We start from the raw sequence: 26,675 nt of genomic DNA, 5'->3' as shown, positions 1-26,675 counted from the left end.
CGGGGCAGCGTCCCGGGCCGGTGCGGGCGGCCGGGCCGGGCCCGCCAGCCTGGGCCGCACGGGCGTTCCTTAGAGCTGCGAGGCAGGGGCGAGATTGACACAACAGCGCAACTTGTGCGAATGGGCGGTATAGTCTGTGTTCAGGTTATTTCAGCCTGTGCTTTTGCGCGTGTTTGTGCGAGAGGCAGCGGCTGTTGTGGCCCTGGAGGGGCGTGTGTGCTCAGCTGCTCCTCAGAGGGGCAGGCAAGGGGAACCGAAGTCGGTGTCTTAAATTGTTCTTATGTGGTTCTTAAGATAATGCGTAGGCTATTCATAAACCAGCCACCGTGTAACAGTATTTGGAAAACGTTGGTGCAAGAAAGAAGCTGCTTCTAGTTTGCCAAGGGAGCAGTTCAAGTGACACTTTGCAAGTTATTGAAGTAGAATGCAGCAGCTAAAATTAGCTGTCGGGCTTCTGCAGAATGAATAAGTGGCTGATATTTAAACAGAACTTATTTTCCTGGTGTTTAACCTTAGGCCATTTGTTTTCAGGTTCATCTTTAACTTGATAGCTTTGGGACAGAAGCCTAAACAGGCCTGTCAATGATTTAAGATTTAGATGTTTACTTAATTCACAGAAAGAGTCAGTTACCTCAGATAGCAGGGTAGTTCACAAACTCCACAAAGAGTAACTGGAGCATCTTCAAGTGGAAATTGATAGAGGGATTGTAATTCATTAGTAGCAGCTCTCCATTTTAAGGAACCATCAGACAACTTCCAAGTTCCCTCTCAGGGTTGAGTAAGAGGAACACTGTGCAAAGGTTATGATTCAGCATATTTTGTTAGACTGCACATTTTCAGACTGGCTTCTCAAGAGAAACATGTCTGGTATTTGGCAGTGACAGGGGTTGCAGTCTTCTGTAAAGGACCAAGGATTGTTCTGACTCTGGCTCTGATTTATGAATCCAAAATGATCTCTAAGCAGAGAAGATTTGCAACACTTGAGTGGGGTCTCCTATGCACCCTACTAACAAATCTTCCATTTTAGAACACTGAAGAAATTGTCCCTCCTTTTCCATGTCATGCTGTTAAGAGATGCTAACCTCAGCTAAAGTGCATGGCTGAAAACCAGGAGTTCTTAAATTCTGATTCTGCCAAGTCAAAAGCACTTCTGTATGAGAAAAGCATTAATTGACTCCCCAGTACTCTTGTGTTTCTTACTGTGTTCTTAAGATAATTGGATAGTAGAGTCTGAGTGTGTGTTTGCAGTGCAAGGAGATGGTATGACCTTTTGCCTATTTTTTTCTTTCCTGTCCATATAAATATGATAAGAATAAGGTTGGAGAAGAATTTTTGTAGGATTTTTTTCTGACTGGTCAGTGATGGTCTAACCATAAACGAATAACCAGTGAAGCATTTGTTATAAATGTGATTGGTATTGATTTTTCTTTTGAAGAGTGAAGGGTCTTGCTTTGCAAGTGATCAGCAACAGATTTAAGTGTTAGGATGGCAAGTCCAGGCTGTTTTCTGATGTTGATGTTGCATCTTCTTGTTTAACTTTCAGGTTGCAGCAGCCAGTGGTCACACTGTGGTGTTAGTAGACCAGTCAGATGAAATCCTTAAAAAGTCTGCAAAAGGAATTGAAGAGAGTTTGAAGAGAGTGGCAAAGAAGAAATTTGCAGACAAGCCTGAGGTTGGCATAATCTTCTTTATTCCTTTACAAAAACTTAGGAGAATAAAACTTGCCATACTGAAGTTCTGATAGGCTTTACAGTTGCATTACAGAGCATGTTAATGTACTGTCTTAAAAATAAAACTTTCCAGTGTGATGTAGAACTTGGATTTTCTTGATTCAAGGACATTGCAAGATGTCTTACCTTCTTTCCTTTGTACACTTCAGCCTTGACATAAAGATTTAAAACAACTTGGTGACCTTTTAAATGAGATACTAATTGTGAAATGGTGCCAAATTATTCATCCTACCTTAATAGTGAGCTGCCTTTGAGCACTTACCTTGGAATGCACCAATTTTGTCCAAAAGGAAATAGAAACAAAATTGTCTTAATAAGGACTTAATAAGACTTTAACGAGTCTTCTTTTTTTTTTTCATCTTTTTTGTTGTCCTTACTGCAAAGAAAATGAGAGTGCAACTGTAACTACCCTGGAGTAACATGAATTAGATGTGTAAGATACTTTACATTTGCATTACTAAGACTTACATACAGCAAGTCAATGTGGATCAGATGATACATATAAAGTTATATCCTAATGGTCATTTGTTGCTATGCTTGTTTCTCTAAATTCCACAGCAGATTAGATTATTCTTTTGATATATATTAACAAATATAATAATATAGTGGTACTGATGATTACCAGCATGAATGATGCAGCAGACAAAGGAAGGGAAAAAGGGCTTGTTTGCGTGAGGGAGTACAGAAGAAAAAATGCAGCAATACCAGGATAACCAGATCATACATACTTGATTATGGGGAGTCATTTAATCCAAAATAAAATTATCAACATGATCCTTGTGCTTATATATGACATTATATTCTAGCATGCAGGTGTGTTTTTACTTCCACTGTGTCTCTGTTTACCCTTGATTCAGTCTTGCGGTTCTGTTTGATTTCTGTCCTCAAAAACTATATTGCACTGAAATAGCATTTGAACTGAAACTAGAGTGCTTGTAGCCCATCTAATTTCCTAGAAGTATTAATGTACTAGCGCATACATATCTGTTCATAAGAGTGAAACCATATAATCACTGAATGAAAACAATGCAAAGGTTTGAAACTGGAGAAATTCCTCTTTATTGTGGATTGTCTTGGAGACTGCTGATTGACCAACCAGTTTTTCACTCAAGACTCTTATGCTAAAGGTTGGACTGCAGCAATCAAAACATTTGATTAATTAGGGAAAGTTTGTCAGTGAAAGCACTGTATCTTTAAATACTTAGAACTTTCTCACTACTTTGGAAGTGTGGCAGACTACCTGAATTTTTGAGGGCTCAAAAACACTTCAGAGCACATAAGGGGATTTTCATGTAAGAGTAAACTGCATCATTGTAAATAGACATTGCAACTTCTTGAAATGTTTCAGGCTGGTGCTGAGTTCATTGAGAAGACCTTAAAGAACCTCACAACAAGCACAGATGCAGTAACAGTGGTCCACAGCACGGATCTGGTGATAGAAGCCATTGTGGAAAACCAGGAAATTAAAAATGAACTCTTCAAGAGGCTGGATAAGTTTGCTCCAGAGTATGTGTATTTTTCCTGTTATATTTTGAAACGTAGGCCTTTGTATCCTTTCTTTGTATTTTTACACCATTAGTTCTGCTTTTTCCGGGATTTTTTTTTTTTAAAGGAGTTTTTCTTCCTTAGACTTCAGACTTTCAGGTGGTCTGGAGTAGTTGTTGTGCCAGGTGCATATGTTACACATATTTTGAGCTGTATTCACCGTGTTTATCTGCTTGTTGAATTACTTCATTTGCTGTACTTCTTGGTACGTTTTGTCATAAAGTTTGTCCATCTACTCCACAAGTTCAAATCTAAATGCAAATGTACAACAGTAGAACGAGCTTGTCCTGGTACATGTTTGGTATGGTTAATATATGTGTTACTATATTTAAATAGGGAATTGGGATGATTAAGCATTTGTTTTCAGTATGCCTGGCATGAACAAGTTTTAAGAAGGCTTAGCCGTAAGTCACAGTCAACAGTGTCTTACATTTACTTGGTTTTGTGGGAGTTTGGAAATAGCTTATTGCTGGTTATTTTGTGTGAGGTCAAGGTATCAATAATTTAGCATGCACTCATTTGCTTACAGTCCCTGGAACTTTCTTTGAGCTATATTTTATAGCTGTTGGAAGTTACTGTTGAACTGTATCCAAACTGTTTAGCACTGAGCATGCAGTCTCAAAAGCTTAATCCTTGACATGCATGACTCGGGATCACAAGACCCTGACTGCTTGCAGGTAGAGGTTTTAACTGGTACAGATAAATCAGGGGGTATTGGCTAAGAGGTATTCTAGACTGTCTAACAAAAAATCTAGTCAAGCTGCAGCTTGAGATAATGTCAAGGGAGAAAAGATGTTATAATTAGCTCACTTCAGCCTGGGAAGATTTTCAGACTGTCTCAAATGGTAGATAATCAAAATTACCTGGTACTTCTGAAAACAATAAATGATCACAAACAGCTGTGCACTGAGCACAGGGTAACTTGCCCATTACCTGACAGAGTAAGTAGCTGCCTTTGGTAATTATCAGGGTACCTTGTCATGATTAGTTTGTGCTTATTTTGTGAAAACAGACCATTGATTGCCTGAGCCCATATTCAGCAGGGAAAGCTAATGACCAAATTAGAGTGTACTAAATGGCAAACTGTCTAGAACCAGTCAGCAAGGAAAAGTAGGCACAGGGACTTGGACCCTCATTTAATAATATGTATATTTGGAACACCCAAGGCTATTTTTTGTAAGTCTGAGCTGTTTATAATCATAGCTGCCTTGGACCATCCAATTTTACGTTACAGACTGTTAAAGGATACTGGGAGTTGTTCAGATCAGCTTCTTTCTGTGGCAAAAGGTATGACTTCTCAGGGTTGGAAAATTACGTCAGACAAGAAGCCTTCCTTTTAAAGAGGAGAATTGGAGATGGTGATAAACAGGTATCTTATATGAAGGATGAAGAAAAGGAAATTGAACATTGAAGACTATGGGTTGTAGTGTAGAAAGTCTAGATAAGAAGGAATAGCTAGTAAAATGGTGAAATTTAGTAGCCAAGTTTTTAAAATGTTAGCTATCAGTTAAAAAGGGTAATTGTAATTACATTAGGAATACAGAATTGCAGATCCTGTGAGTAGCATGGGGAAAGGCAGTAATGTCTGAGTGGCTTTTGTGTTAGAAGGAAGCAGTTGGCTAGTAGTAGTAAGCTAGTAGAATATTTGCAAAAAGTGTAAATAGGAATTTTTAGGATTTTTTATTCTCTAACAAATTATCAAAAACTGAGAAAACATAATAAAAATGGAAACCAGTGTAGGTTTTTTTATCCCCACATGTTTTCTTTTAATGTCACTCTAAGATGTCCCCATGACTTGGACATAACTTTTTTGAAAGCTTTGTTGTGAAACTCAAATGTATCTTAGTGAAATGTAGTCAAAATACCAATATAGGTTAATATTTGATAGTTAATGTGTCCAGTAGGATAACATTTTGAAAGATCTGTAGGATACAGCCCAAATGGAAGGTAGGGTTTTGTCTCTAGTGTCTGATTCTTATAGCTTGAAGAAAAAGTAATTTCTGTAAGTTTTAGGTATGATGTCAGTATAGCGTGGCTGTTGAGATTCTGAGATATTTCTGGGAAAAAAAACAACCAGCAAGCCATTATTAGTTTGAATTGGTAAATCTGGTTTATCTCTGGTAAAGAACTTCATGTATGTCTTCAGATCCTTGTGATTTTTGTGTATCTTTTGCAGTGCCCTGTGCATGGCAGTTTTTATCTTTTCTCTGTTTTCTTCCATCAGTTCTTTGCTCATCGCATCTACCATTGATCATTTTAAAATCAAATAGATACCGAATTTTTCTTATGGCTCTGAAATGCATTTTTGGCATGGCAAGTGATTTGCTTTCTATAGATGTGTAAATTAATTATAAAAAATACCATTGTTTTTCCAGGATTGCTGGAGGAATTGCCTGGAATAGATTTGAGAAGTTAACAGTTTTTTTCTACTTACAGGGCGGGTTGGTGTTTTTTTTGTCACCTAAGATAAGTATTCAATATACTTACTTGGGAGTCAGAAGCTCACACAGCCCTTCCAGTAGTTACTTCATCATTGCTGTACTTACACCTTAGCAAAAGGGCCATGATAATCTGCAGGGATATTTCTGAGTGTTCTGTGGATGGTTAGCCAGTAGATGTCTATTTATGTTTAGTGCACCAGTCTCCTACTGTCAGGAAAATGACTGTCCTTTATTTAATCCGTATGTTGTTGTTTTTCTTTCAGGCATACAATATTTGCAAGCAACACTTCATCCTTGCAAATCACACAGTTGGCTAATTCAACCACCAGGCAGGACCGATTTGGTGGTCTCCATTTCTTTAATCCTGTGCCTATGATGAAGCTTGTGGAGGTAGGGGTCTTATAATGTCGTCATAGTTACCCACTGTAGCACCACAGTGCAGTTGTCATCACTGAGACTTCAGTTACATGAAGGAGTAGATCTCAGTTTGCAGCTCTTCTGGTATGGAATAAGCTACTTCTAGGGGTAAGAGGGTGGTGCAGTCTCTCCTGGAGGGGTCAGGTTGAGGCTCTGAAGTTCTCCACTGAACTGCCAATAGAGGTGCAGTTTATAATGGTCATTTTGGGCACATGGGAAAGCTGGTAAATAAGAAACTACTGACAGCTTAAACAAAGTCACCTGACAACTGACAGAGGAGTTTTATCATTACCAGTATAGAAATGGATAGAAAATGACATGGAATGAAATCTTAACTGCTTTGTAACTTTTGAAACAAAGTCTGTCAGGTTTGTTTCAGTGTGTCAGATGATTCATTTGTAAGTCTTACAGTATTCCCCAGCCTTTAAGGAAGTGTGAAAAGAAGTTTTTACATAGCTCTTAGTATGTTTTTTCTAAACATAGTCTCTTAGAGTACATCAAGCAATTCCTAATAATACTGCAAAGCAGAGCAGAATAAGAAATAATCATTTCTTATAATAAGAAAAATGAGAATAAGAAAAACAGTTTCTGTGAGCATCCAAAGTAAAGGTCATTGCAGAAAAAATTACAGGTCTCACCTTTTCTCCTTTTTATCACTTTCCCCTGTTATGGCTGACGTTCATCAGCTAGAATTTTTAAACTCTTGAGTAAATTAAAATAAACTTTGCATTGTGACCACTCTGCCCCAAAGTTTCATGTACTTCATTCCCTTAAATATGTTGTAAGTCCTTTTCCTCTGTCCCATGACTGGTTACTTCTAGTATTGCTTTGGTGACAAGCACTTCAAATATGTTGTACCTGCCTTTTGAACTCCAGAGATTTACTTTATTATATTTTTTGCTTGGTTTGCATTAAAATACGGTAATGCAGTTGCTTGCTCTGTGTCTTTGAATATATAATTTATTCCTTCCCCTTTTGAAATGTTTGAACCTTTTGGCTGAAATTAACAAATTTCATTTAAGAGTATGGTCAGACACTTGCAAATTCTTTCTCACTAACTTCTGTACCCATGCACTTTTTTTTAAAGTTTATTATTGTGTTCTCTGTATTATGACTAAATGCTCTGGGAAAATGTAAGAAGAAAAGGGAGGAGCTTTGTAAGTGTTGTCAGAGATGATGGAAATCTTTAGCATAATTCCATAGGCTAACAGGTGTTTTTGATTTCTGTGCTAAAAAGTGCTCATTTGCAGTAATTTCTGTCTGTGGATCAAATGTTCTATGCCTTGTTTCAAGTGTAAAAGAAATCATAGTCTAGAAATCTTAAGCTAAGCCTTTGTGAGATTTGAAAAATACAGAAGATACCCATCATCATTTGTAAAAAAACAAAACAGGGTGATCCCTGTCTTACTGCTGTGATTTTTTTCACTTGAGTTATGAATGTCCCCAGAGTCACTCCAGTTGATGAGTAGTATTTGAAGAACTTTAAAACACAGAAGCAGTACTTTCAGTGACTTGATCTTGAAAGGCAACAATATTAGTAAATAAATACACTTCTTAAAGTTTTGCTTTTGTTTCAGTTCTGCTGCTATAGATCAGGATTGGCATTGACAAACACTATAGAACAGCATTTTCTCTGTGAAATGGATGTTTCAATTTGAAGTAATCGGAGGAAAATCAAGAGAATTGCCAAACCTATGAAAGATATTACTGAAATTGCCAGTCATCTATCATGGAAGGTGTCCTTAATGGGTCCCAGATCTGCAGTACCTTTGAGTCCTATCTGCTCTTTTCATAGATTTTTTTATCTCATGGTCGGAAGCTCTTTATCTCTGAGGGGATTTCTTTCTTTAATAATCCAAAAGGCTAGTGCTGATTTTTCTAACTGTTGCAGTCTTACAAGTATCTAAGATATTTTTATCTAATATTGAAGTAAAAGAGGACTTATTTTTCTGCTGAGAAGCAAACCTTTTCCTCAGCCGTAACAGTATTATTTTGTTTTCAAAATGTGCAAAATGCCGTATCTATCTTTAAAATAGATTTCTGTGTCTGTTCCATATGTATCGCCACTGAAATTGTTTTTTGCAAAACAAATGTTTTGTGAGTTTCTGGAATAGTGTTCTGCGTTACAGTTAAATCATTGCTGTATTTACTGCAAATGAGAGAGATTCTGCTGGCAGATGTGGTTACACTCTCCCTGTCTTCCCTCTGTCCAGGTCATCAAGACTCCAATGACCAGCCAAAAGACTTTTGAATCACTTATGGATTTCAGTAAAGCAGTAGGAAAGAGTCCTGTCACTTGTAAGGTGAATACATTTCAACTGTATAGTGTTCAGTAGGTCTGTTTTTGAAAATTGTTAATTTTAAGGTGATGTAAGAGCACTTCAGGAACTTCTAGGCTACTTTTTGTCCTGTTTTTCTTCCTATTAAAAGCATTTTGAGAAAGAAAACTCCCACATTTACCTCAAATTCCTCAAAGTAAAGTGATTCTAGACGTCTCGTTTAGAGCAGCAAAACTCAAAAGTATCAGGGTTTACAGTTTTTTATTTTTTCTTTTCCAGTCCTGCAGAAGCCTGGACTGGGGAGCTTAAGCAGGAGCTCATCTTTAGCCATGGTAGAGACAAGACCTGCTACCTCTTGTACTGTGAGGCGATTGGATGAACCCTCTATGGTGTGTGCTCATTGCAAGTTTTTCTTAAGCCTGCAGTAACTAGACCCATATTAATCTTCATTGCTTCTCAGCTTTGTTTTTTTTTTCTCTAGAGGGACACCCTACTTCCTAAGCACACTTTTTCTGAATCCATGAAGTTGTGGTCTGGGTAGCTTTATGTGAGCCATTGCCTTGAGTTTCACAGCCCCCAGGAGATTTGGCCATAAAAAGAAGGACCTCCAATCTGGTAGTTACCAGTAATTCAGCATCTGGATTCTAATTCTGGCTATACTGCTGAGCTGCTCTGTGGCCTCAGTTGACACTTCCAGTTTCTGTTACATTTTTTCAGTATGTAAATATAGAATACAGGTTGAATTATTGCTACAAATTAGCTTGGGTAGAGGGTAGTACAGTCTCCATGTCTGACCCTTTTTTTTTTTTTTTATTTCTGTTTGTACAAGAAAAGTTGTTTGGAATTTTTTTTATTAAATATTGTGATAGAACAGAATGAACAGTAGACATCTGGAACAGTAGTAGTATACAAAATAATACTATATTTACAAAGTTCTTTTTGTATTTGATTGCATTTTTAGATTTTGACTAAAGCTTGCATAAAAGGGGTTTTGTATCAGTTTATCTTCTGACAGAATGAAACCGATCTTTTCATGGATAATCCTGACTGAAAAGCATGGTTTACCAGTGTGGTTGGGGAAAAGTAGACAATTTCGCTAGTTTTTCTAGTAGTAAACAACACAAAAAAATCTGTTAGGGAAAAACTGTTCTTCTCCTATTCTTCAAGAAACTGTATCAGCAGAATTTTGCTAAAGAAAAGGCATTTGCCAGCTGGCTGCATTGAATTGCTCTAAGATTAATTCAGTTGGGCTTGTAATAGTCTTATTGTTCTCAGTCATGATGAATGTTTATTTGCCATTTCTTGTTCGTGAAATTCATTTATGTGTGTTAATAACAAGCAGATAAATCAGATGAAAAATACAATTTATAGAGTACCAGAAGCTGATTCAACTAGTGTCTTCATCCACTTGTTTAATTTGTCATGTAGCATTTGAGTGTAGTGCTGGTAAATAATATTTATTCAGAATCCCCTTTTTTTTTTTCTTTTCATAGGATACTCCGGGATTTATTGTAAATCGTCTCTTGGTGCCATATATGATGGAAGCTGTCCGACTTTTTGAGAGAGGTACTTGTTGGGATATTCACTCCAGGGAATGCTGACATATAACACTGCTAAATGTTAAATCCCTTCAGAAAAGCCTCAGGATTCCTTCAAAGCTTTAGGTCCTGGAAGGCTGGAAATGAATAGTGAACATCAAATATGAGCCAGTGTATATAGCTGAAAAGGTCTTGTCTTCAAAATGAAACGTCAGTGTATGCAAAGTCAGAAGGTACTAGTTACCTACGTGGGAAATTCCTGATGGTGGAAAATGTTTCTGGTTTGGAGATGACAAGGTGAATGTTGTGGCATTGTAAAAATTCCCACTGCCAGCTAATCAGGAGCCTCCCTCTCCATCCCAAGAGACATTAATGAAGGTGATTAAAAATCCCGAAATATGTCCATGAGCAGAGTTCTCCTGAGTTCACTTACATTTGGCTTCTGAGATAAAACACCAATTTTCAGATGAGGTAAATGGTGTAACACTCAGCATCACACTATGGAACTGGCAACAAGTGATTCCACCATAAAACCTCTTCTGTGTCCTTTTTTAGACATAGGTTCTTTACAAACTTCTGGTCTCCTTAATGCTGAGGGTAGATAGAAACAATCATGGATCCCCAAAGAACCGCTACATTTTTCAGGGCATTGATAATTGTTTTGAAAAGGAAACAAGCCAGTAATGTAGTGGATAATGGAAAATTATGGAGTATAATTGCTTTTATTTCAAGTGCTTTGCTCATACTCCATGCGACTAAGAATGTAATTTGAAACATTTTGGTTTTGAAATCACTGCTTTCTTACAGATGAAAGCACTCCATTATAAGGATTCCACCAAATATGCTTTAAATATTAAAAATGTCTTTTATAGCACATGGAAGGCATGGTTTGATCTCCAGACAAAAAAATATAAACCAACACACTTGTTTATCCATCAACAGATGTACTTAATTACATCTCAAAGGGAGAAAAGAGTAAATTTAGTGACTTGAAAGGCAAAGGCATGGATGCAAGAGGGCATTACTCTCTAAGAAAGAGTCACAATTTAAAATGAAGTGTATGGGTGTTCCAATGTGTTTAAAAGAGTTGCCTTTGTTAAGTGACATGAATAATGCATATTTCAGGAGACAATAGAACTTTTAATTAAATGTAGAAGAAAACAGTCATTGAGATTGTATGTTTAAATTGACTGTTTACTGCCTAAGCAAAACAATATTTTGATTTCATCTTTATTCTGTTTGTATTTTGTTGAACAGTATGGTATTTCCAAACTTGTTGAAGTTAATTTATGAATGTTTAACTAATGAAATCTATTTTTAAAGCTGATTAGTGTTTTGAAAAGCCTGATAGCTGTCTTCTAATTCATATTTTCTGTTGAATCAGGTTAAAGTTTTATCATATCTTTTGCATTAATTCTCAGAGCAGACACTTGAGCCAGATTGTCATCCATGTTAGCAGGAAATTGGGTCTCTTTCCTGGCAACCCCAAGCACTGAAATACCATTTTATTGGATCAGCCCTTCAGTCTGTCTTTATACAAATACCCTTGGGTTAAATGTGTACTTTTGCATAGGCAAAATATCTTTAGTATATTAACAGAGATTTAAACAAGGGGCATAGTAGAAATATTAATGTGTGGTGGTCTGTACTGCCCTGTTCTTAGTGGAAAACCAAAAAAGCAATTCATCAGGTTTATATGGATGTCTGCTTTATACAAGGAGACTAGCATGAACTAGGGGTACAACCCTTTTTTTGCCCTTTTAGTATTTTTAATTGTATTGTAATGCAACTCTGTACTGTCATGTGGCCATGTCTCAGGTTTGACAAAGTGGGACAAATCTGTTGATAAAAGAAATATGGAAAAAAGGAATTAAGGGGTGTTCCTCTACGAAGGTGACATGTCCAGCAGCCCAGCTAAAATGCCTCTGCACCAATACATGCAGCATGGGCAACAAAGAGGAGGAGCTGGAAGCCACTGTGCTGCTAGAAAGCTGTGACCTGGTTGCCGTTACTGACACTTGGTGGGTTGAATCCCTCGCCTGGAGTGTGGCTATTGATGGCTGCAGGCTGTTCAGAAGGGACAGGCAAGGAAGGAGTGGTGGAGGCATTGCACTTTATGTCAAGAAATGGGTGGAGTGTGAAGAGCTGTCTCTGAAGAATAGCCACAAGCAGGTTGAAAGCTTGTGGGCAAGAATTAGGAACTGAGGCAACAAAGGGAACCTTGTCTTTGGTGTCTGCTACAAGCTGTTGGTCAAGGGTAGCTTGTTGACGAAGCCTTCTTACTCCAGCTACAGGAGGCATCACACTTGCAGGCTCTTGTCCTGCTGGGGGACTTCAGCCACCCAGATGTTTGCTGGAAAAGTAGCTCTGTGAGCAACGCAAGTGAGCTAATCAGTGACATCAAGATTCAAGGCAGCCTGGGCTGCAGTGGTCATGCACTGGTGGAGTTCACAGTCCTGAGGAATAGGGGTCAGGCAAGGAGTAACGTTAGGACCCTGAGTTTTAGGAAAGCAAAATTCCAGCTCTTCAAGGAGTAAGTCCACATGACCCCTTGGGAAACTGCCCTCAGGGAAAAGGGAGCAAAGCAGAGCTGGCAGATCTTTAAGGATACTTTCCGTGGAGCACAAGAGCTGACATGGTCAGTACGTGTAAGAAATCAGGCAAGGAAGGCAAGAGACCAGCATGACTGAGTCAAAACCTGCTGGGCAAGAGGGAAATGCACTGGCAGTGGAGGGGAGGGACTCCTTCTGGGAAGAGTATTAGGGACACTGCCTGGTTGTGTAGAGAGGAGGTCAAGAAGACCAAGGCACAGATGGAGCTGAACCTGGCAAGGGGTGCAGAGAGCAGTAAGAAGAGCTTCTACAGCTATGTCAGCCAGAAAAGGAACATCAAAGAAAGTGTTGCCACCCTGATGACCAAGACTGGCAAACTGGTAACCCTGAACAAGGAGAAGGCTGAGGTACTCAACAACTTTTTCACCTCAGACTTCAGTGGCAGTGTCTCTTCCCACACCTCTTGGGTGGATGGACCATGAGGCAGGGACTGGGGGAGCAAAGTCATTTCACTGTAAGAGAAGATTGGATTTGTGACTGCCCGAGGAACCTAAATATGTGTAAGTGTATGGAACCTGATGAGATGCGTCCCAGAGTCCTGAGAGAACTGGCTGATAGAGTTGCCAGGTTGCTCTCCATGATACCTGATAAGTCCTGGCAGTCAGGTGAAGTCCCGAGTGACTGGAAAGAGGGAAACAGTGCACCTATTTTTAAAAAAAGGGTAGAGAGGAGGACTGTGGGAGCTACCAACCTGTCAGCCTCACCTAAATTGCACAGGCTGTGCCTGCCCAGCTTTTGGACACCCTGAACGCCTGTTATGCATCGAGCATGGAGGTTACTTACCAAGTACTTCTGGAGTTTGTTTAACTTCGTTCTTTTTATAGGATAAGCAGTAGAGGTGCATCTGCTTCCATGACAGTATAAAATATGCATTTCCAGCAAAAGAATTGAGGTGGATATTGACTGTGACAATATGGCAATGCAGGGTTTTTACAGGCACAGTTTGAAGTAGAAATTACAAATTTCTGATAATTCTGATTAATTCCTTTAAAATAATTTTGGAATTCAAATTTAACTGCACCTGCACAGTCTCTTCAGGTCACTCCTGTCTGCTATCTCTGATGCTGATTGGTATCTTCCAGTGAAAGCTGCTGTAACTAAGCATGTTACTCAACTGCTACTGCTCCGCTCCCCATGAGTGTCTTGTTGATCAGCTGGATATCACTTGCCTTCTGGCTGTTGTAGAGTGTAGTGTAACTCTGTCCTGTGCATCATTCAAAGGCTGCTGCTGATCTCAGGAAGCTGAAATTGAGATCTTCCCTTACTTGCACTGTTCAGATGCCTCTAAAAGAAGCTCTTGATTCTTCATAGTGACCGGTTCTTCCTCTAGTCTGTCTGAGAGATTGAGCACAGTAGGTGTGGCTCCATCAATAATGTAGTGATCTATATTGAAATGCAAGAGGAAGCTAAAAAAATGGAAAGCAGGCCTGCAGGGCGCTGCTTTTTTTCTTTTCATTTTTGTGAGAGATTCAGCTTTGTACTCTAGCATGGGTATGCTGACTCCAGTATTTGTGTTCTGAAATGTGCAGAGATTTCTGTGCAGAGCTGCACCAGGGTGAAATAACACCCAGTTAATTATTTATAGCGGTACCAAGTAGATGTGGAATCTTCTCTGTTCATCAAACTGTCAATCTTTTCTCTAGGAGATGCATCAAAGGAAGATATTGATGTTGCTATGAAGCTTGGGGCTGGCTATCCCATGGGTCCATTTGAACTGCTGGACTATGTTGGGTTGGATACCAGTAAATACATTATAGATGGTACTGCATGCTTTTTTTCTTCCATTTTTCCCCTTTTTGGCTAACTTGTGGATGAATGTTCTAATGAAAACCTGACTCTTAATTACTTTAAACTGAATGTTTATGGCACAGTCTTTTAACTGTTGAGGAGAAAGGAATGAGAATGAAGCTCAGAATGCTTGTCGAGTACAGCTTTTTTATTGTATGCATGTACCCTATATACATGGGGACAGAACAGTGGTGGTTTTGCTGACTTCATCAAGTTCCAGGGAAAAACCAAAAATAATAGTGGAACTTTACATAACTAAAAAGAATCAGTGGAAAGAGAGACATGTACTGAATATAAGAAATTCTGATGCAAAGCAATAAATGTTGAGACTCCCTGTCCTTTTTTTGCCATATTTTAATTCTCAATTGATAGGAAACCCAGTACATATCTTCATAGATGCAAGTATAGTATCTCCCTTTCACTTCAGTTAGTAAGTGGATGACTGTCAGTACAATAACAAAAAAAGACATATTTGGTGATGGCTTGCTGATGATTGTTGTATTATTTTAATTGAGCAGCTGAAATATTCTCTTGAGGCAGAATGTCATTTTCAAAAAGGCATCTTTAGTGAAACCTCTTTTAGCCAGTACTGTGGAGAGTAGTGCAAATTGTTCTAAGTGTCTATTGTTCTAAGTGGCCATGTCTTTCCACAGGTAGAAATTAAACTTGGAATTTCTTTCCACACGAAATTCTTTTCAGCATAGCCTTTGTTTTATTTCCTTGTAATTAACTATATTTTAAAAGTTCTCCTTAATTTTTTAAAAGTATTAAAAAACCTCAGTCATAGAAATTCTAAGGTGTTCAGAGTAGATGATGCCTGAAGACGATAAAGACATAATTGTCAACGCTCATCTGTGCTTTATGAAGCTGCATTGAAGGGTCTTAGAGAGTCTAGAATAAATTCCGAACCTTCTTCAGTTTTCAGACCTCTTACTATTTTTTCTAAGGAGGTGCAGGTATAAATGTAACTGTTACTAATTCATCCACTTCTTTTCTTCCCCCAGGATGGCATTCATTAGAACCAAACAATCCTCTTTTTGCACCCAGCCCACTTCTGAACAAACTGGTAAAAGAGAAGAAGCTGGGTAAGAAGACTGGAGAAGGATTTTACAAATACAAGTGAACTCCAAACTTCGAGAAGTGTTGAACTACCTGTGTATGCTATTCTGCATTGCCATATTACAGGTGAATTCTGTTTAAACCTTCCCAAGGATGGTACAAGCTGCATTTAGAACATAACCCACCTCTGAACTGAATGATTGCACTAGTTAACTATTTCTCTGGTGAAAGCTTGATTTGGAAGATTACTTTTTTCTTGTAATTCTGAAAAGCTCTATATGTGCAGTGCCTTTTTGCAAACGTTGATTTTTAAGGTGCAGGACAGAATGACAAGTGAATGTATGTATTTGAAACATTATTGCATTAACGGAAAAAATCCTAAAAGTAACCACACTTTCTAAAAAATAAATTTTTCAGCAATTCTGTATTGAATGGCATGGCTTGCAGTTGATGTACTTTGTCCGCTGGGTGGCAGTCTCTTTTCACTCTGACAAGTGTGGCGACTGAAAGGCAGGAAGTTGTTTTGTTGTGATTTTTCTTAAGTGCGGTGCTAATACATAGATGTAAATTACAGTCCCTTGAAAATACTTTTTTGAGTATCATATTGTTTTTTAAAAAGTTAAAAATCCAGCAGTGACAGGCTGGGACCTGGACAGAAGGTTCCCAATACAGCATTTAAAAAGAGAATTCTGTGTTTGTGTTGGGATTTTCTGGCATTTTCAATTACTGGCTGAAGGCCTCCTTCTGCAAGGACCTGTAGAAGCATAATGAAGAGGTGGTTTCTATTCTGAAGGACTTAATACACAGATTTATTAATGAAGCTAGGAAGCTGATGAAAGCTTCCATCTGCTTTCTAGAGTCCTGCAAATGGGCTTTATTTACTGGCTATTCATTTGAACTGGCATTTTTACACACTATGCTACTACTGTAGTTGAGTACTTTTTGGGATTGAAATTGGAGTGTGTGTTGTGTAAACAAATAGGTGTGTCTGGCTGTGTGAGGCACCTTCTGTTTTGCAGCTTTTATTTCCTTGGGTCTTGGCAGAGCCTGGATTTATTCACGGCAGGAGTGCTGCAAATCCTGCCTTTTCTCCCAACACTGCAGAGTAAGTGGTCTTGAGGGGTGGAGTTCCAATTAACTGAGAAATAGGCTTCTTTTACTTTGTGAATTTGGGATTGGCAAGCTAAGTGCTTATATATATTTTTAATTTTATAAAGTTAAATAATTATTAATAATTTTTTTAATTGCCTCTTCCTCCCTCCTCCACCATGTAATTCAGACTGCATATAAAGAAAGAAGCTGAGGCCCTCAGATGTTTAGTTTCCTTGCACACAATCACAAAAGAAATCTCTGAGTAGAGAATAAAAATTGTTGTTTTTTTGAATCGTGGTTCCTGATTATAAATCTTCTGATTTTGGGTTGCTTGTCAAGACAGTCTCTTTTCTTTACCAATGTATTGTTAAATTGAATTTGCTTTCCTAAAATGCAGTCCACTTCTTGCATCTGAAGTCTTTTTCACTAGAGGGTTCTTAGTGCCTGTAATTGTTGAGTGACTTCTAAGTGCTGCAGGGTCAAGTTAGCTTCAGAACTACTGTTTTCAGTAGCAATTAAAAATGGGAACGTGTATTACTCTTGTGCCTTAAAAAATGCGATTTGTTTTTTTACATAAATACTTAGGCAGAATTAACTTGATGCTGTTCCCTTTACTTAGAAGATAATTTTGAATTTGGAAATAGGCTATTTAGTTTTAAATGTGTAAAATATTTTTCACTATTAAATGTGATATTTTGAAAAAACAAACTTTGTCTAAAACAGTGCACTCCTTTCAGGAGCTTTAGCTGGTGCTATATGTATAAGTGTAATACATACAGGAAACCTGAAAGAGACATTTGTAAGTTTGGCTTGCTGTTTCAGAAGAGCCTTCTCTTTCTCAGTAGCAAATAGGCCACGTGGAGGTACTTTAGCGATGGGTGGGGATGGTTTATTTTATCAGCATGTGGAGTGCAGTGCCAGGATGAGCAGAGATGAGGTGAAGCACCAGAACTTTGAATGCTCTTCTTTAAATCTAGATCAGAACACATAGTGGTAATCGAATGACTGAGGTCACTGAATCAAGGTAAGCCTTTTCTTTTGCTTCTCAGTGAGGAGGCATGGAAGATGTAGAACTCCCCTGGGTTCAACATCATGATGACATTGGTCAGAAGTAGGATCTTAAATAGTCGCTCTAGATTTGTACAATTTCTGCAGCTTTGACAGTTTAAAGATACATAGGAGACTTAAAGAATGAGTAATTAAATAAAGGAATTGTCTGTCTGCTTTCCCTCAATAAAAATTATTTTCCAGCCCTTGCTCTGTCTGTGACTTGATGCAGAGGTACCTGAACCACCTTCTGCTGCATGTAGTGTTAACACTAAGTGAAGAGGAATCTCCTGCTGGTCAGCACCTCAGACTAGGATGTGGTACGTTAGACTTGCTGTCACCAGTCAGCTCTTCCTGAATTTTTATTAATAAGGGAAAAGAGATTGTGGAAAAAATAAGGGATAGAATAGAAAGGGGGAAGGGTGTTTGGTTTCCCTCAGTGCCTACTTTAAAAACCTTTAATCTTCATTTTCCTTTTTGTCAGCAGGCCTCACAGATTTAGAGCATTTGCCCCACTTTGGTCAAAGCTTTGAGATGTACAGTTGGCATGACTTGAGGGCAGCTTGACAGCCAACAGCTGTGAGGAGTCTGATGTGAGCCCAGCTCCTGCAGCTGGGAAGATGGCTCCAGATTCAGCATCTGGGTCATTTCAGTTGCCAAATGTGCTCCATCTGTGGTCATCCTAGTTGCTGATGTGATTGGGTGTAGAATACAGGAGCACAGCAAAACTTACAGAGGGAGTTGAAAGCAGAATTGTAATTGAATTGAAGATGCTCTGCATCACTTACTTATGAAGTATAAAGTACAAGAGGTGGCAGTGAAGTTTAATCTGAATAGGAATTAAGTGTGTAGAAGTTAAAAGTTTGGCTCTGCTCTAACAAATGGAAAGTGCTCCAATAGTGGGGCTGAGCACCATAATGCTTGTATGCAGGTTAATAGTAACAGTTGCCTGTTTGTTGAGTGCAGGTGTCTTGAAGTTCTAAATCTGCATCTGTGTTTGCAGAAGTCATTGAACTTTTCCATTCTATTACTGTAGGAGATTAATTTTCATAGAAGATACAGATATCAACTTGCAGCATGGATTTTAATCTGGAATGGAAAGTGGTTTGTTACTTCCTCCTTCCTTCATTGTGGGAACTTGCAGAACATCACCTTGGTAGGAATTTAGTTGGGAAAACAGCATTGCCAAAGAATTTACTGCATGTTAATTGTCTGCCTCTGGAGATGAGTAGCTGCTTTGAAGACTATCTCTATCCAAATGGGAGTTTTATGAACCTATGCCTTATTTTATACAATAGGAAGAAAGCTTAACTGAGCAACTGCAAAAAACTACTTGAAAAAGTATCTTACTCCTTTGTTACTTTTCCTCTATGCCATCTGACCCAGGAGTATTTAAGTGACAATGCATATGCCCTTCAAAAACCAATTATTATAAACGACAGGCTATTGATACCCAGTACTACCAGCCCTGTGCTTCACCAATGAATCAGGCCTCTGGAAATCATGGTGGTGGCTGAAAAATGAGATTCAGAGATTTGTTTTGGTTTTGTTTTCTTAATCGTATAGTTAGTGGTGATTCTTCTCCTGATGTTCTGTGAATAAGGCTCTTAACCACACTTTCACATATCAGTGAAACTTGAGGTTTTCCAGTCTATCTCTTCACTAGGTCAACTTAATACAAATTTATGAATGCTTGTCAGGCTCAAGAATTAAAAATAAGAAACTTGCTGTATAAGTCTAAATGTAGAAAGATGTGATTGTCTGGTTAAGTCTGTACTTGTTATTAGAAAGAGAAGGGCCTCTGAAAATGAGGGATTTGCAGTTTGCCCACCCAGAAGGTTGTCTTGGTGTGAAAAAGTCTTGTGTGTTCTTGACATTGTGCCAGACTTTGGCCAGTGAAGTCTGCGAATGAGTTAGGTGTAAGCTAACTGAATATAACATATTTCTGTGGTCAGAAAGGTAGGTGCTAGAGGATGTAGGTACTAGCAAACAATCTCTATAGTGTTACTTTATGCTTTAATTTCAGTGCAAGTATTGTATAATGTGGTATAGTGTCGAGGTCTGAGATCTGCGAGGACAGTGTCATTTGGGTGTGTGTATTGTAGGAGCATAAAGGAGACAGGATGGCATTATTCTTTGGGGAGGCAGAAGGAATGATCAGCCTTGAGAAAGCATGTGCTGTTTCTGCTGCTTTGGGTAAGCACTTCTGACATTTTATTTTATGAAAAATTCTTCTCCTTGAAGAGAGATTGAAGAACTTGTGTGAAATTACAGATGTCTGCTGTTCTCTAGTGAATTCTTTGTGTAAGCATCCACTGTAGCATCACGAGATACAAAATGTTTTCCATGTCTTAATGTTCTTCAAGCCTGGACCCATTTTGATATATATATAGCTGATGGTTACTGCAGGTGTTCTTACTAATAATTTTTAGTAAGCTATCCACACATAACAGCCGAAGGTTAATGCATAATTGTTCTTACATCTAGAGAAAGCCACTTCACAGTACCAAGTGGCTTTAAAGACGTGGGCAAACCAGAAGCAGTTTTTGTAGTTTGTAGTAACCAGCTTTCCCTAAAAATTTACTGCTGATAGTTTTGGAGTTAATTTTTTCAAGAGAAGCAGTAGTCTTCTTGGACCTGTAGCTGTGGTGCTATGTTCTTACTCTTCTGACTAGTATCACCGCAGTGACCTACATCTCAGTATTCTTATTCACTGCAGTTTGCAACCATGTGAACAATTATAAACCTGACCTGAATTATGTCTATTTCCCTGTGCTTTCTGGAAGAGGTGAGATCAGGAACAAAAGCAAATGCTGTGATTCTTTTGAGAGCTAGATCTTTTCATGCTATGTGTTCCTTCAGTAGCCTTTCATTTTGTTTGTAGTCAAGGGGAAGTGCTTCTGCTGAATGTTTCTGAAAGTTAGAGAAGGGTTAAGTAGAGCCACAATCTGGTAGCTGTAAAGATGATTTGTAGAATGATCTGTCTTGAATTTTATGATCTTCTCAGAAGTCCCATTAAAACTGAAATCCCTTTTTGTGTACCATTTGTTATCCAGTACACTTTCCAATTATAAATGCAGTGCTATGCAGAGTCTTAAATGTATCATAGAACGGTACGTAATGAGGTCTGGGGTTGTTACTGATAATATATTAATTAGATTTAGGTTTGTATGCCCATGGAGTAGCTTTGTGCTTGTTCGATTCACTCTTTTATTCCCTTAAGAAACTTTCTGTTAGGTTTTCTATAAATTAGAAATGCATTCTTTGCAGAGAAACCATAAAGCTCTAGTGCTGACTGGATGTTTTGGTTGCATCTGAGTTACGAATAAGACAAATCTAGTTTTGTAGGACATACAAACACCAAACCTAGTTATTAAAGGAGCCATTTCTTTTGTCATGTGGTGGTATGAGGCATCACAGTAAGGCATAACACTGAGTTTTGTTTCCAGCCTGGGATCAGATGCTGTAAGCTGGCCAGGGCACAGGAGGCTATTTTAGCATAAGGCTTTTGCTTGGCGGGCACCGAGAAACTTGTTGCTTACTTTGGCTGTTTCATGCTGCCAGATAACAGGATTTTTTCCTAGGCTGTTGTTTGCTGCTGCTTTGCTTGGTGCATCTCTGTCCTGCCTGGTAACAGCTTCTTCTATTCTGGTCCCATTTTTCTGCCAGCAACCACTTCTAGGGTGGTTTTCTGTAAATGGACAAACTCTTACAGTATTCACTAGTTAAAGAATGCAGAATCTTTGTCATTAGTAACCTAAACCCCCCATTTGGAGTTTTGGCTTCAGCAACAAAAATCTTGTGGATTAACCACTTTCACCAATGAGAGGTTTTCTGATGAGCTGTGGGAAGAAGTGTATGCTTGGTGGTAGGTCTTCAATAAACAGCTGGAATTTGCATGTGGTGAATTAGCACCAAATAAAATCCCTCTTTTTTTTTTGCTTAGTTATCCTTGCATACTCGAATGGCTCTTTTAAATGTTTCTGCAATAGAAATTGGTAAAACCACACATTTACAATAAGTGGGTTTTGATTGTGCACAGACTGAGATTTATCTGCTTTACTAGTGGCAAGGCAAGTGTAAGTAACATAATGGTCTGTGCTCTGATGGAGGGACCACTGTTCCCTGACTCTTCCTTGGCATGCAGAGGTGCCCTGAGCCAGACTGAGGCGTTGCAGCCATTGGAAGCCCTTTCTTCAACTCTGAATCTTGAGCTACTTCACATTAACTTTGTTTCAGACCTGCTGCTTTGAATCCTACAAAGTTGCAAGCAAAAGCAGGTGTAAGATACACTGCATTTATCTTTTACAGGCTTTTTAGATGTTGTTTTTCTCTGAACAGGCTGTAAAAGGTACAATGTTTCTGACAACTTTTGAAGTCCTTATTTCTCTGAAGACAAGAGGGCTAATGGGTTCATTACAGCTGATGTTGCAATTCTTCTCTGCAATTTAGTGTGAGATTTCTAAAAAACCTTCTGTTTCAGTTGGAAACCTGGTGATACTTTCCAGAATGCCTAAGAAGGTGGGGTGTCTAATTCCAGTGATTTCTTTTCAGCACTAAAATGCCTCTCAGAACTTAAAGAAGAATTTATGGAAGAGCTTGATCTTAGGGGTCCTAGTTTTATTTAAATCTTGAACTTAATTTTCAAAAAGAATGGGGAATACTAGAAAAGAACTGGCATGGATTTTAATGAGAGGTTCTCCCACTCACCTTCAGTTCTTGAGAGAATGCGAAGGAAAGCATTTTTCAGCCCTTTCCTCCTCTGCTATTCATGTACTTTCTGGAACAGAATCAGTTGCAGTAACACAGCTCTGCTCTTGCTGCTAGTTAATAATTCCATACAGTAGCAATCAGACCAAGCTTCTAACAGCCAGAATGATACTGCCTCCTGATTTCTTCATTCTCCTGCTTCATGTTCTTTTGAGCCAAAGGGTATCACAACTGCTCACAGATTGATTTCTGGATGCTATCATGACCATTAGTGTCAGAGAGTGAGCGGTGGAAGTTAGGCACTCAGATAATGTTTTAAGTGCCTACAAGAACTTATGTTAATCCTTTGAGAAAGGAGCCTGGGTGAGATAGGCTACAGAAACATTTCTTTTGAGAGTGAGCTGATTAGAAACAAGGCTGTGGATTCTAAAACCTGGTCAGGGTGCTTTTAGGAAGATGGCAGCATCTGTGAAGAGTGAGATCTGTGATAAGCATCTAAATAGTTTTCTTTAGAGTAGGAGACAGAAGATACTTGGAGAATTTAATGTATTCGGTACTAGAGAGATGAGGGATTTTTTGTTTTGTTTTGTTTTTCTTTTAAAAAGGAGAGAGAATGGTGGGGAGATGCTGTTAATTTCATATAAGTGATTTTCCTGATACCATCTTTTATTTTTTTAAACAAAAGCATTAATTGGAACCAAGGAAGAAGTCTTTCCCTTTCTTAGACACTTGGAATTTTATTTTTGGCTAAGACTGAAAGCTGTTGTTGCCTAAGTTGATGCTAAACTGGCAAATCTATGAACTGAAGTCAGTATTGTTACTTGGATCTAAATTTGTAAGGACATTTGGTTGTCTTAGAATGACAGTTGAGCATATAGTTTACCTCAAGGGCAGAGTTATACTCCAAAGATCATTTGCACAGGCTTACAGCTGAAATAATTGCTTAGCTTACTGACACATGACATTTAAAGTACCATGCTTATGGAAGGGAAGAATTACGTCAAATGATTGTACAATAGACATAATCTTCACCCACAGGCTCACTGCTTTTTGCAAAGGACAGAGCCTAGCATGACAAGGAGGAAAGTTTCCAGTGAAAACTGATTTTGAAAAATCCCTTTTACTGTGTTTTTAGGGAATCAACTGTTTCAGTGATGGATAAGACTGGACTTAGCTATGGCTGGTATCAATTTGTGTTAGGAGAGTAGTGCAAACCTGCAAGCACCTAGCTCAACTTACAACTGATTTCTGTTGAAATTGGGAATAAAAAAGAGAAGTAAAGAATTAAATCAGTCTAAACAAAAGCAGCGCCCCATACAGTAGGTTATCCTGTGTAAGAGTTTGCTAAAGCTTGCTTACCCACAAAGTGTGCTTTCTTTTAACTAATATTCCATGTACATTTTGGCAGGGAAGGAAAGCCACTTTCTTTGCCTTCTGCATTGGAAGGAAGTTCCTTTGGAGAACTTGCTGTGTCTGCTGAGGACCAGAGAATTAACCAAATCTGCTATTTGACATGGCAGCTGGGAATCCAGCATGTGTTAAAGGATTTCAAAGACCTTTGAACAGAACCAGTTTCAGGTTGTGAATTAGCAAGGACATCCTTCACCCCCAATTAGTGTATGCTCTGAAGAACTTTGCGGGCTTTCCTGTCCTGCTTAGGAGTTGTAACGTCTATCAGTTACCTATTTTAACTAAGTATTTGCTGTAATGTCTGGAAAGAAATTGATGAAATCTGGTAAAGGGTCGGGTGGGAAACTGCTGCCTAGTCTCTTCAGCATTAGCAATTATAGTAGTGGTGGGTAGCTGGGAGTGGTATTAATGCTTTTCCATTTTGTCTTCTCTGTGAGCTGTTACTTTTTCTTCCAAGTGTAAGTCTCTCCATGCTTTCCTGGGATCATGGAAGGGTAATGCTACAGTAGTGCACAACAGAAAATTATTCAGATGAAAAACTTAAATCCACACCCATCAACTTACCCTGTTCTCTTACTCCCTGAGTTGTTTGTTAACCTTGCCTCTGGAAGTGAGGTAGCTCCTAAACAAAACTTAAAAGGGAGTAAGCTAGTGAGGCAGCTGTTGGAGTAAGGTGATCTGAAGAATTCTTTAAATATTTATTGATAAGTACAGTATATTCCATGTTTATATAATTGTGTAGCAGCAGTTACAATAACTACACCCGTAGTCTTGATCATATGCATCTAATAATCTCTATGGTTTACACTAGTTACAGATAATAGTATCTGATCCTCACAACATTCCTGTCAGCTGAGGAAGTACCATCTTCAGAAGGCATTTGGAGAACATATGCAGGGAATTTTTTCCTTAAATTGACTTGAAATTAGTCTTTTCACACATTTGTTCTTCAAATGGTGTTTATTTCCAAACTGGATTGAGTGAAGATACACTATAGGTGTTAGACCTGTTTGAGATTTAAGACCATCTTTTTATGTTTGTAGGAAATCCAGCATCAGGTCATTGGAAAGGGGAGACTGCTTCCTAGTGGGCAAGAGCAGTGCTGTTCTGTCAGCAGGGAAGCCCCAGCTGCCCATGAGGACAGGACAGTCAAAGGCAAGAGAGAAGTGGAAGAACAGAGGCACCGTAGAGCAGGAGTGAAATTGAATGGACCAGAGGAGGAGAGGAATAAACCACTTGAGTATAGAGAAATTGCTTGCTATTCTGTTTCAGTAAGTAATTTCAGTGAATTCCCACTAAAAAATTCACATTGAGTTGTGCAGGCATACCAGTCTCACACAAAGGGAAACTTTTAGACTATATATGAAAATCTTTCTTACAAAATCTGAATTTTCAAACAGTGACTAAAACCACTCATTGTATTTGTTGAAGGACCTTAGATTGAGGTGTTTTGATTGTGAATTCTTTCAGGACATGGTACTAAAATGTTGATTAGAGTTTGAGCTAGCAGGTTTTTACAGGAAAAAAAAAGCAGTGGCTGTTCTGCTAAATGGTTTGTTTGCAAAGATGATTACTGCCTATCTAATTTAGGATTGAGTGGAGAGGAAATTGTTGCTGATGATGTCAGTCATGACAAAATAAAACAGGTTTCACAGGAGAACTGTAAGAAGGAAATCTGTTTCAGGGTAGCAAAAGCAGAAACTAGATTTAACTAGATTTTAAGAATCTTGTTCATCTTTGGCCTTGAAACTTCATCTTAGTCAAGGGGTGTAGCTACTGCCGTGTTCTGGTGTGTACTGTCTCCTCTTTTATTTCCCAGGACTTCACTTTCACAGGCAGGTGCAGAGAAAAACTAACCCTTATATAGCATTTAGCTTTGTCAAGATGAGTTCTTGTTTCTGTGGCTTGTTCTCTGTCTTAAAAGGAGACAGAGATGGTCCTACCTCAGCCTAATCAATATCCTGCAGGGTTTTTAGCCATTTTTCTTAGCTGCAGGAAATTATTTCAAATTCAAAGAGTTGTGTCTCCAAGTAAGTGTCTTAACCACCATTAAGTTGTGGAATATTTTCTTTTTCTTATTTTATTTTTCTTATTCTGCTGAAGATTTTATTTTGTTGTAGTTACCTTTTCTGAGCACAGATGCATTCTTGGGTGAGTTTCTTTTCTGTTGTGTGGTAGATAGAAATTTTTCTCCTACCTCTGCTTGCTCATGTTGGTTTTCCATAGCTGAGAGGGATGAAGGAACCTATCACTTACTTGTATGTGTTTGTTTTCTGGGAGGTGGGAAGGGTGAGTTTCTTTAAATGTGTATTATACAATATCATTGACGGGAAGAATCCCAGACCAGGTAAACAGTGACTATTATCTCAGCCAAGCAGACACTGCTTCTGTGGCTCACTGAAGTTACAGTTCATGCAGGAGTGCACCAGCCAGATGATGATGTCATTTAAATGTCCCTTTGTTAGAGAGGGTCCAGAGAAGGGCCACCAGCAGAGGGCTGGAGCACCTCTGCTATGAAGGCAGGCTAAGAAATTTGGGGCTGTTCAGCCCAGAGAAGAGAAGGCTCCGAAGAGATCTTATAGCAGCCTTCCAGTACTCGAAAGGGGCCTATGGGAAAGCTGGGGAGGGGCATTTCATCAGAGAAGACAGTGATAGGACAAGGGGTAATCTTAAACTGAAAGAGGGGAAATTTAGGTTAGACTTTAGGAAGAAATTCTTCACTACAAGGGTGTTGAGGAACTGGAATGGGTTGCCCAGGGAGGTTGTTGATACCCCATCCCTGGAGGTTTTTAAGGCCAGGTTGGATGAGGTTTTGTACAACCTGATCTAGTGGTAGGGCTCCCTGCTCATGGCAGGGGGTTGGAACTTGATGATCTTTAAGGTACCTTCCAACCTTTATGATTCTGTGATTCTAAAGACCATGGCCTGAGGGTATGAGTATTTATCTGGGAGGATGGGGAGCAGAATTTTAATCCTTGCTCTGAGCTGGCTGAAAGCTGGTGGTTAA

General features: G+C 38.8%; 1 protein-coding gene across 1 annotated transcript in view; it reads left to right on the top strand.

Annotated features, from left to right (window-relative positions):
- HADH (hydroxyacyl-CoA dehydrogenase) overlaps positions 1-15,836 on the top strand; it is a 17,409-nt gene extending 1,573 nt beyond the window's left edge. Inside the window, exons 3-9 of the mRNA XM_010004111.1 lie at positions 1,544-1,672; positions 3,079-3,236; positions 5,980-6,106; positions 8,347-8,436; positions 9,906-9,978; positions 14,206-14,322; positions 15,355-15,836. Of these exons, the coding sequence (XP_010002413.1) occupies positions 1,544-1,672; positions 3,079-3,236; positions 5,980-6,106; positions 8,347-8,436; positions 9,906-9,978; positions 14,206-14,322; positions 15,355-15,473 (813 nt within the window). The 3' untranslated portion in view covers positions 15,474-15,836. The remainder of the gene's footprint in view (positions 1-1,543; positions 1,673-3,078; positions 3,237-5,979; positions 6,107-8,346; positions 8,437-9,905; positions 9,979-14,205; positions 14,323-15,354) is intronic.
- The last annotated feature ends 10,839 nt before the right edge of the window (positions 15,837-26,675 follow it).

This window comes from Chaetura pelagica, unplaced genomic scaffold, assembly GCF_000747805.2.
Source record: "Chaetura pelagica isolate M959 unplaced genomic scaffold, ChaPel_1.0 scaffold88, whole genome shotgun sequence".
NCBI lineage: Eukaryota > Metazoa > Chordata > Aves > Apodiformes > Apodidae > Chaetura > Chaetura pelagica.
Note: the sequence above shows the minus strand (reverse complement) of the source record. Positions and strands in the feature narration are given on the sequence as shown.